We start from the raw sequence: 12079 nt of genomic DNA on the forward strand, positions 1-12079 counted from the left end.
AATTCAGGGTCTCACAGTGTTACAGCACAGGAGGACATTACAGATTCTGCTTTCTAGTTCCAGCCTCACTGATGAGTGAATTAATCAGGGAAGCTATCAAAACCCCTTACATTGTGAACACCTCAATCAGTTCTCCTCAGCCTTTTGGCACTAATAAAATCTGTTCAGTCCAGTTTACATATGAACATATCAGACAGGAAAAGACCAGCTGCTCCATCCACATTGTCCCACATGGCAATGATAACTTCCTCTGGACAATTCAGGCATTCTGTGCCTACCTGGAGCCCTGTAAGCTCCAAGGGGAGAAGTTTCACTCATCTCTACACTAAACTAATTGATTTATTGAGCAGACCAATTCAAAGAGCTAACCCCTTACCCCCAGGACATATCAAGGGCAACTCCAAAGTGCAATTACTGGCAACTGTATAATCAAACATTTCCCATTTGCTCTTTCCCAGAACAAAGTACATCACTGTCATGGAATAACAGCACTTCACCATGGACTCAACCCCGAACACATTCGATGTAATGTGGTTGCAAGTACCAGGGTTTAAAAAAATTAGGATAGAGAACAAATGTTTACAATTGAACATGGGAAGCTTGTCATTAAACTCCAAGAGTCCCTAAACCTGTTATCAATCACTTTATTAATACAATCAAAGCCAAACCGTTTTATAGAAAAGAAATCTGTACTGCTGCGAGGTGATTACTTTAAACATGCCACTACATAGACATTATTATGGAAGCAATGATATAAAGGGAGAGCAGGAAAAGAGTTTGGTCACAAAACAGCTTCCGCCGGGGAAAATGAGGTGCTGCCACATCTGCTTCATTTCCCAGCTCTATAGGAATGTCCATGTTGATAAGCGTTCCCCAGGCTAATAATGCCAGCGAATAGCAACGCGAAGAAGATTACGAAGACCAGGATACTCAGCGTTGTGGTTGCAATGTTGAGTGCTCGGGCTGTAGACGCATATTGCCGAGCTCCTTCTGCATCTCCCACAACTTTCCGATCTCTAGACTAAAGGAAAACAACTGTGAATGCATAGAACCAGACTTGAAAATCTCAATGCGAGCTGGACAATATAATTCAGTGCTTGAAGTTTTCTAACTGAAAAGGGCAGTGCAAGGTGCTTGTAGTAAAAGGGCATTTACACTGTTCGAGTTACTGTGTTCTCCAGTTTAGTTTGTGTTGTTAAAAAAAACTTCAATGTTGCACATAATAATTTCCAGTAACAAATGCCAGTAGATTTTGTCATACAGTAATATTGCTTAATGCACTAAAAAAGAATTGCTCATGATTTATATTCAAAGACAAAACGGCACAAAATAACTGGTTCTTTAAAATAACCCATATTACAGTGATGTTAAAGTGAAAGGTTGGTTTATTTATTCATCCTTAAAACTGTTGATTTCTACAAAATCAGTCTGGACGTGTTCAGGAGAAATGCTGCTCTGTTGTTATCACTAGAATGTGAGAGGTTGTCCGCCCTGAGAGTAGACCAGGTGGACTGGACTTTACCAGTGGATCATGTCATGTCATGTAACTCAAACTAAAATGAATGGCTGTGTAAGTCTCAGCTTAGTACACTGGAAGCTCTCACAGCTGTTGTAAGGACAGAGGTTCAAGCCTCACTCCAGGACATAGAACTCAATTTCATCCACACTGAAAACAGAGGTTTCAGCCGAAATATTCTGTGCCAACTTTCATACACGGCACAAGAATTCTCACACCCTTCTACACCTCATTCTATCAGCATATCATTCCTCCTAAATGTGCTTATCTTACTTCCTATGGTAGAGTTTCATTTTCTCGAAAAAGACATTTTAACTGACTTCCCTACATTCTTATATTTCAACAGTGACTGTATTTAATTGGCTGTAAAGCGCATGGAGACATCTGCTGGTCACGAGAAGCGTGATAGAATGCCAGTCTCTCTTTCTTCCATTAGATTTATTAGGAGCCAGCTCATCTTTTTGGTCTCTCCCAAAAGTGGAAACATCTTTTCCATGTCTAACCTATCAAACCCTTTCATATTTTTAACTGCTATCAGTTTGTAGATTACACGTACTCAATCTGTAACACTTTGTTGCTTACAGGTGTAAACAGATGTACAGACCTGGGTCAATGAAGGAAAGCCAGATTGGATTGTTAAAGACAAATCCTGTCTAATTTGATTGGGTTATTTGATGAAGTAACAGAGAAGGTTGATCAAGGATGTTGTCAGGGATTTCAGTTATGAGGAGAGTTTGGAAAAGTTAGGACTGTTCTCCTTGGAGCAGAGACATTTAAGAAGTGACTGAATAAAAGGTTTTCAAGATGGTGAAAGTTTTGATAAACTCGATAGAGAAAAACTATTCCCTCTGGTGAGTTGGTCAATAACCAGAGGTCAGAGATTTAAAATCATTAAGGCCAAACATTGAGGGGAGATGAGAAAAAATGTTTTCACTCAATTGTTGCGATCTGGAACATTCGACCTGAAAAGCTGCTGGAAGCTGATTCCATGAATAATTTGGGTCAGGAACTTGAGAATGAGGAAATTACAGAGTTACCGACAGTAAAGCAGAAGTAGGGGACTAAGTTTGACTGCTCTTTCAAAGAGCCAGCACAGACTCGACGGGCCAAACAGTCTATTTCTGTGCTGTAAATTTCTACGATAGTCTGTAACACTTTGTAGATTACACCTGTTCAGTCTGTAACAGTTTCCTGAGTAAGAAACAGACACAAATTATTGACCAGACGCAGAGCTTCCCCAGCGAGATTTTCCAATCATTAAACACAGAACATTAGACCCGGGACATCACAGCTCTGTGCACTTTAACAGATGCGGCAGGATATTCTGGCAGGTTCGCATTTTGCACAATCGCTGAAAAAGTATCTGTCCCCCTCCCCGAGCTCAGTCCCCGTGCCCAGTCCTTGAATCCCTCCCCGGGGCTTTGTCCCCGAGTCCCGCACTCACTTTGACCGAGAAGACCAACGCCACGAATCCGAGGCAGCAGAAATTCAGGTAGAAGAAGTTGAAGATGGACCAGAGCAGGTGGTCCCGGACCGGCAGCACATTCGGGGCCATGGTAACGACGGTGGTCTGGACCTGCTGCTGTCCCTGGTACGGGTAACTACGGGAATTCATCGCCACTTGATCGGCTCTGGACTCCATCTTCGTCCTGGTGTCAGTGAGAGCGAACTGACTTGTGAACTGCTTTGGGGACTCCGCAACTTATAGAGCGGGGCGGAGCGAGAGACTGGAACCACCTCCAGCAGCCCAACTGAAAGCTGGTAATCTTCCCAGAGGAAGGCTACACCCAGAGGCAGGCTAGACGCTCAGTGTGTAATATGCCCAGTGACAAAGGTCAAGGCTGAAGCCTTTGCAAGGTTCAACAATCTTCAAGCAAAAAGGTCGAACAGATGATCCAGTTGGACCTCCTCTTGAAGCCTCCAGCAACCCCGACTTGTCTTCAGCCAATTTGGTTCACTCAAGAGAGTACCAAGAAGTGGCTGAACGCACTTGATGCAGCGATGACTACGGGCCCTGACAACATAGAATGATAGAATGGTTCCGGACAGAAGGAGACCATTCGGCCCATCATGTCCATGGCCGCCCAGCAAATTCAAAACCTGGAGCTCGAGCTGCTCCATCTGACCACACTTTTTGCACATGTGGTTGTCCTGGACACCGGAAACTCCCTGTGCCTTTCTTTCTTTATTAGACTATTAACTGATATAACAGAAATGAATTTAAGACTAAATAAATTAGAACTCACTAATCAGCTACTTCCTTTCAGCTATTGTCACTGTTTTATAGGGAGTTAACTTAAATGTGTTTACTTAACTCAATATCTATTTTCATCACATGTTAATTTACAGGAAATTTCAGTTCCCTTTAGTGTTACCATCCCTTGTTATTTAATTTAAATTTTATTCTCCTAGATCCGATTAATTAAACATTGCAATTTTGTGATAAATTATCAAATTGACTATTGTTTTTATAATAATTAATTTATCTAGTCTTACCTCAGAGTTGATTTATTTATTGTTGTGATCTCAGTCGAGACCAGTAACTTTTGTTTAAACAAAGAAGAAATCCAAAATCCCAGTTAGTTGCTGACAGAATGAAGTCACAAGATTCCACAGTTTAAAACAAGAACTTTTGCTATACAGGAGTCAAACAAAGCAAACAGTAAATACAATCTTAGGCAACCTTCTATAGTCTCAACCCAAAAATTAAACTAAGTTAAACATGGACTAACAGGCAAATTGCAGTCCATTATAAACTATAAATTACACATTAAATGGCAGATACAACTGTGATAGATCTTATGAATTGACTCTGCAGTCCACTCAGCATATATGTTATCGATCTCAGGCACAAAATCCTTCAAAATCTTGTCCTCCTCACAAAGAATTTCAGCTCCTCACCTTCCAGGGTTTAGCCTGATCCCCAGCCAACAGTGGTGCAGAACAAGTTTCATGGGCACTGTCTTCACCAAAAATAACACATATCTGCAAAACCTCTTCAATGTAGACTGGATGGCATAAATCCACTAATGTTATCTTTAAGTAACTGAAACAGCTGCAACAACTGTACCTTTGCTTATTCACAGCTTCTGGTTCCAGCCTCTGTCATCTTCAGCCTGCCTGTACTGCTCCACTGGAATTATCATCATCTAATGAACTCAGAAGGCCCTGTCTCCTTTTATGTGTTTCAACCAGTTTCAGTCTCCTCCAGAAGTTTAGGTTTCCATTCTCCATTTCAGTCTTAGTTTCATTAAAAACTGGGAAGTTCAATGTCGTTTATCAGTTTCCCTTTGTTTTGGTCTCTCTTTTCAGTTGGGGGCTGAAAGAAAGGCTTTTCGAATGGCTGAAGGAAACATAGGATCATATGAGTTAATACCTGGCAGCACAATGAACAAAAGATCCATTTATGACAATGGTGAAAATCCAACAGCAAAGCAGAAACCTCCTTTATTTTGCTCTAGATTTTGATTTGAGCCAGTTGCATTTGTTAGTAGCATCATCAAGAAGGATGACAAAGTGAACAAGTGATTTAGATGAAGATAATTCAAATTACAATGGAGCAGGAATTGGTAAAAGTGGAATCTTATCCCAACTCAATGAACAAATCTAGCAAAATTTCTTCGTGATCTCAAAAAATACAAGCTTTGCAACCATAGCTTCATTCACACTTTTATTCATGCAGAACTTTTCCAAAATACCAGTGGATTATGATCAGTGTGAATGGCTGTCTCTTCGTGATTATTCAAAATATATACTTAAAATTGTTGAAGAGCCATCTGTTATGACTGATGCAGTTGGTAAAGCGGAGTTTAAAAGTCCCAGAGGGAAACTTTAAACAACTGTCATAACCTATAATTTTAAGTGTTATGTTTGAGGTGCGACTCTAAATTCAGGAATCAGACCACCAGTTCTCGAGGTTTTACATTAAACTAAATGAAACATTTTATTAATTTACGCAGGTTAAAGTTATATATACACATGGCTACAAATTACTACTATCATAACTTTTAACAAATTCCCAAACTAATCCCCATTAAGGCAACAGCAACCCACAGACTTAACCAGATACCAGGCAAAGCATTTTCACCTTACAAATTTAAAATGAGGTTCCTTTCACATTGGTTGCTGTGGAGCCAGTTGGAGTCTTACAGCTGCCTTTTCAATCTCGCATTGCCTCTACTCTGCACACCCAAAACGGTTGTCTTGTTATACCTACCACTCCCATTTAATGTTAATTCTCATTGTATCAACAACCTCTGAACTAAACCTCTCTAACAACAAAACCCCTTTCATAGTACCAACTATATTAGTAATACAAACATATGACTTGGTATCTGCTAGATAGGCATCAATTTTCACCCCACTTTTTGAATGGTCTATTAAAAAAATGCAAATGCACACTATCTCCCTTACATATCAAAACTAGTACCCATCAAAGCACCAGACCAGCTGGCTTTAATCCAGTTAAGACACACCCACAGACTAAATCTCTATTTTAAAAGAAAAACATTTTCTAAAATATTATGTATATTAATAGCTTCATGACACCATGACAAGACAGGATCAACCCTGGTTCAATGAAGAGTGCAGGAGGGCATTTCAGGAGCAGCACCAGACATACCTAAAAATGAGGTGCCAGCCCGGTGAAGCTATAATACAGGGCTGCTTGTGTGCCAAACTGCATAAGCAGCAAGTGATAGACAGAGCTAAGCGATCCCACAACCAACAGATCAGATCTAAGCTCTGCAGTCCTGCCACATTCAGTCATGAATGGTGGTGGACAATTAAGCAACTCACTGAAGGAAGAGGCTCCACAAATATCCCCATCTTCAATGATGGAGGAGCCCAGCACATCAGTGCAAAAGATAAGGCATAAGCATTCGCAACAATCTTCAGCCAGAAGTGCCAAGTGGATGATCCATCTCGGCTTCTTCCAGAGGTCACTAGCATCACAGATACCAGTCTTCAGCCAATTCAATTCACTCCACGTGATAACAAGAAATGGCTGAAGACACTGGATACTGCAAAGGCTATGGGCCCTGACAATATTCTGGCAATAGTACTGAAGACTTGTGCTCCACAACTTGCCACGCCCCTAGCCAAGCTGTTCCAGTACAGCTACAACACTGGCATCTACCTGGCTATGTGCAAAATTGCCCAGGTATGTCCTGTACATAAAAAGCTGGACAAATCCAACCCAGCCAATTATCATCTCATCAGTCTACTCTCCATCATCAGTAAAGTAATGGAAGGGGTCATCAACAGTGTTACCAACAGTGTTATCAAGAGGTACTTGCTCAGCAATAACCTGCTCACTGACGTCCAGTTTGAGTTCCACCAGGGCCACTCAGTTCCTGACCTCATTAAGCCTTGATTCAAACATGGACAAAAGAGATGAACTCCAGAGGTGAGGTGTGAGTGACAGCCCTTGACATCAAGGCCACGTTTGACCGAGTGTGACATCAAGGAGCCCTAGCAAAACTGGAGTTGATGGGAATCGAGGGAAAACTCTCCATTGGTGGAGTCATACCTAGCACAAAGGAAGATGGTTGTGGTTGTTGGAGGTCAGTCATCTCAGCTCCAGGACATCACTGCATGAGTTCCTCAGGGTAATGTCCTTGGCCCAACCATCTTCAGCTGCTTCATCAATGACCTTCCTTCCTTCATAATGTCGGAAGTGGGGATGTTCGCTGATGATTGCACAATGTTGAGCACCATTCATGACCCCTCAGATACTGAAGCAGCCCATGTCCAAATGCAGCAAGACCTGGACAATATCCAGGCTTGGACTGACAAGTGGCAAGTAACATTTGCATCACACAAGTGTCAGGCAATGACCATCTCCAACAAGAGAGTATCCAACCATCGCCCCTTGATGTTCAATGGCATTACCATCACGGAATCCCCCACTACCCACATCCTGGGGCTTGCCATTGACCAGAAACTGAACTGGACTAGCCATTTAAAAAGCATGACTACAAGAGCAAGTCAGAGGCTAGGAATCTTGCCACAAGTAACTCACCTCCTGACTCCCCAAAGCCTGTCCACTAACTACAAGGCACAATTCCCGAGTGTGATGGAATACTCCCCACTTGCCTGGATGAATGCAGCTCCTACAACACTCAAGAAGCTGGACACCATCCAGGACAAAGCAGCCCGCTTGATTGGCACCACATCCACAAACATTCACTCCTTTCACCACCGACGCACAGTAGCAGCAGTGTGTACCATCTACAAGATGCACTGCAGGAATTCACCAAGGTTCATACGACAGCACCTTCCAAACCTATGACCATTACCATCTAGAAGGGCAAGGGCCTCAGATAGATGGGAATACCACCACCTGGAAGTTTCCCTCCAAGTCAGTCATCATCCTGAACTGGAAATATATCGCAGTTCCTTTGCTGTCACTGGGTCAAAATCCTGGAACTCCCTTCCTAACAGTACCACGTGCATTCCTACAACACATGGACTGCAGCAGTTTAAGAAGGCAGCACACCACCACCTTCTCAAAGGCAATTTGGGATGGACAATAAATGCTGACCTAACTGGCGATGCGCACATCCCATGAATGAATAAAAGAAAAGAATCTTAGGGATGCAGAGGTTTAACGGATTGTCTTGGAGGGAGAGGTTCTTTAAGTCCAGGTGAACAAGGCTGAGGCCGTATAGAGAACCAGGTAGCTCTGAGGAGAATGGGGATGTAAGCAATTCAGATTGTGTCTAAGGAGAAACAATTGCCATACTCAACAACAATGAAAGCATTTCACAAGCTCTATAACAGATTCTACTTTGAATATCACTTGCTAAGATTTGAAGTTAAATTGACATTTTCTGAATGTAAAGCTACTCTGAAAGATAAAGGGCGCTGCAGGATCCTTTTGCCTATGAAAAGCACACTGTTTAATTGGGTTACATTTGTGTCAGCAATTGAAGAAACTTGGGATAGAGGGAGAGTCCAGGAATCACGATTGAGCAAGGGAGACGGCAGAACGAGATGGATGAGGGATCAAAAATTTTGCAGATCCCAGCAACAGCAACATGTGGAGTGGGAGCAGCAGCTGGTAAAGGGCTGAGTGAAACTTAGGGACTGGCCTGGCCTTGTGCAGTGTAAGGGATTGTGGCTGAGTTTCTGGGTATCAGTGGGTTATTGGATTGTTACTAGTTACAGGTAAGATATTGGGGATTAGTATGATGAGTTAATTGTATAATTTCAGTCACTTGTTACTTGTTACTGGTAGAACGTAAATTCCTCCCCCTCTGCTTATACCCCTTCGAATCCTTCCCCACCCTCGGATTCTCACCCACGTCTTCCACCCCACCCAGCAACACTGCCGCCACTCACAGATGACCGACTGTTTCTTGAACTTGTCACACAACAGCTGCTGACACAAATCCACAAGCAGGACATTGAATTATCAAATGTCCAGGAATGTCTTCAATCAGAATAGGCAACTCTGGGTCTCACAGTTACAAAGCGCTGAAGGAAGCCATCACTGATTCTGCTTCTTGGTTCTAGCCATACTGATGAGCGGATATGAGTCAATGAAGGAAGCTCTCAAAAGCCCTTACATGTCGAACACCTCAGTCAGATCTCATCAACCTTCTTAAACAAGCAAAATCTGTTCATTCCAGTTTACATATGAATGTATCAGTCAGGAAAAGACCAGCTGGTCCATCCAGATTGTCCCACTTGGCAGTGATAACTTCCTCTCACAATTCAGACACTCTATACCTACCTGGAGCCCTGTAACCTCCAAGGAGAGAAGTTTCTCTCATCTCTACACTCAACTAATTGATTTATTGAGCAGACCAATTCAAAGCTCTAATCTCTTACCCCAGGACATATCAAGGCTACTCCAAAGTTTAATTAGCAGAGCCTGAATTTTAAAGACTCTCAGTCCTGTGAATTCAGCAAATGAAGTTCTACATTTTCTCTTTCCCAGAACAAAGTACATCACTGTCATGGAACAACAGCACCTCAGGGCCCCAATTAACCACAAACTGATACAATGCAATGTGGTTGCAAGTACAAGGTTGTTTTTACTGTCTTGAGGAAGCGTTAATAGTTGAACACAGGAAACTTGTCATTTTACTCCCAGAGACCCAACTTGTTCATCAATTGCTTCATTAATACATTCAAGGCAAAACCTTGGCCAAGTTTTATAGAAAAGAAATCTGTGTTGCTGTGAGGTGACCGCTTTATACCTGCCAGCACTACATGGACATTATAGATAGAAAGAAACAATAATAGACAGAGAGTGCATCACGATGTTGAAAAGACTTAGTCCCAAAAACGCTCCCACCATCGAAATTAAGTGCTGCTACGATTGTTTCAATTCCAACCTCCAGAGTAATCACGTGTCCGGAGTAATCACGTGTCCGGAGTAATCACGTGTTGTTTTTTTTCGTCATTTCACATTGAACCTGACAACCAATACTGACGCAATCACGATTACTAAGGCAAGGATGGGCAGCACTGTGATTGTAATAAAAATAAAAATACCTGGAAAAACTCAGCAGGTATGGCAACACCTGCGGAGAGGAACACAGTTAACATTTCGAGTCCGTATGACTTCAGCAGTACTAAGTGAAAATAGAAGAAAGGTGAAATATAAGCTGGTTTACGGGTGGGGAGGGGTGGGGGGGCTAGGTGGGACAGGTAGAGCTGGATAGAGGGCCAGTGATAGGTGGAGATAACCAAAAGATGTCACAGACAAAAGGACAAAGATGTGTTTAAGGTGACTCCTGTCTGGCCGAGGGCAGCTCGCTTGTGCTCCATGGTCAGGGCCATCTCAGAGATGAAATTTTAGATGCATCTGATCCTGTATCTGCCTTCAACACCTCAGCCCTTCAGGAGCTGGTGCACAGCATCACTGGTCACAGATGCTAGTGTGATGGGGGCCAGCCCCATCTTAAATGTCCAGACAGCACACAGAGAGAATGCGAGAACTATGTGGCATCTGCCCACTACATTCTGGCAGCAATGACCAGCACCGCCGAGGAACAGGCATGTTTCCATGGCGTGTGAGGCTGCACCATTACTGTGGTCTGAAGGCTGCACAGAGAAGAGGCCCTGGACTGAGACACCTGCCTTTTATCTTGTGCAGAAAGGTTTCACATCTGAGTGACAAGAACACTGCTCATCAGGACAAGGAGCAAGGTAGGGAGACATTCTTAGGAGTTTATTGACAATAGTGAACATTATGTACAAGTGAACAACACCCGTGCACAGGCTGTGCAACTACTTTTCTTCAGCTGTCCTAACCCTGCCACTAAGTCTTGGTGCTCCCCTGACGTCCACAACAGAGGTGGAGGCAGCCTACTGTCTGTGACGCCCTGTCTGTGATAACTTCAGCGGGTGTGCTCTGGAGGGCTGGGACTTGGAGGGCCCCAACCTGCTTTTGGGGTCTTGTTGTGTGGCAGTGGCACCCTCCTCAGCCTGTGGAGCTGGAGCTGTGGAGGTCACAGGAAGAGCAGATTTGGATTGACTGGACACTCCCGGAGTCGCCTGGGTGGATGGCCACGGAGCGTCCGCCTGCTGATCCTCCTCCCTATGGGTGCCCGAGGGTCCCTGGCTGACTCCGTGAGTGGAAGGGGTAGCTGGAATGAGATCGAGCTGCCCAGCATCCCTCTTGCGTACACACTGGTAGAGGCCGACTATGGCATCATAGCAGTGCAGGAACAACGTCCTGGACCAAGGTCTCCATGGCGGCTGCCATCCTGCCAGTGTTGACCTTGGTGCATTGCAATGCTGGGTCTATCACCTCAACCTGAAGATGGATGGCCTCCCCCTTCATGCCTTGCACACTGAGGAGTGCAGCAGACATCCCTTCCTGATGTTCCCGAGCTTGCCTTTGCAGCTCCAGCAACTGTGACATGACCGAGTCCAAAGACTTGTCATCTGGCTCAGACTCAACAGGTTCCTGGCCTCCAGCAGCCCTCTGAATTCCGGGGACTTGGGAAATTCCTGTAGCCACCTGCTGTGGATCAGACTGTGCACTCTGCTCACCAGTATGTGGTCCTGTGCCTATTCTAGAGCTAGGTCACACCGAGGTGTGTGTCTCTGCATTGGTGGAGGGCGTGGGTGAATGCTATGATGGAACTTGTAGGGGGGGGCATTCTGGTTCCCCTTCAGATGTCCCTTCCTAACTGGCTTGGGGGCCCTGGGTCATGGACTCCTTCGTCTCTTGGAGTGATGGGTCTGCGGAAGCAAGAGGAGATAATTAGTGCATGGTAGTGGCCTGTGAAAGAGGACACACCACTCACAGCATGGTTGTCTGATGGATGTTGCACTGCTGGATCCTCACTTGGTAAAGCATCGCCGACCTCACCGTCAGCACAGGACCGGTCCCGGTCATCGCCGGCCAGCTGGATGACTCTGTCCTCAAATTCCATAAGGACTTTGAAATCTGACATTCCTCCACCTGTCTGCAACCTTCCCCTCCTGTTGTGTGCCAGTTTATCCTGCATGGATAGAGGTGGGGAGAGTGTATCAGGATGCCTACTGGGCCAGATGATACATGTGCCTGGCCTGTGCGGGTGGTGAGTGGTCCCATGGACG

At 44.2% G+C, this 12079-nt stretch overlaps 1 protein-coding gene across 1 annotated transcript; it reads right to left on the minus strand.

The window, feature by feature from the left end:
- Positions 1–629: 629 nt before the first annotated feature.
- On the minus strand, positions 630–3228 carry LOC144684907 (dispanin subfamily A member 2b-like). The gene is made up of 2 exons (XM_078549312.1): positions 2961–3228; positions 630–1021 (listed from the first exon to the last, which is right to left on the minus strand). Exons 1-2 carry the CDS (start codon positions 3156–3158, stop codon positions 830–832), a joined length of 390 nt encoding a protein of 129 aa, XP_078405438.1. The 5' UTR covers positions 3159–3228; the 3' UTR covers positions 630–829.
- Between the last annotated feature and the right edge of the window lie 8851 nt (positions 3229–12079).

The sequence above is a fragment of the Cetorhinus maximus genome, chromosome 9 (genome assembly GCF_964194155.1).
Source record: "Cetorhinus maximus chromosome 9, sCetMax3.hap1.1, whole genome shotgun sequence".
Lineage (NCBI taxonomy): Eukaryota > Metazoa > Chordata > Chondrichthyes > Lamniformes > Cetorhinidae > Cetorhinus > Cetorhinus maximus.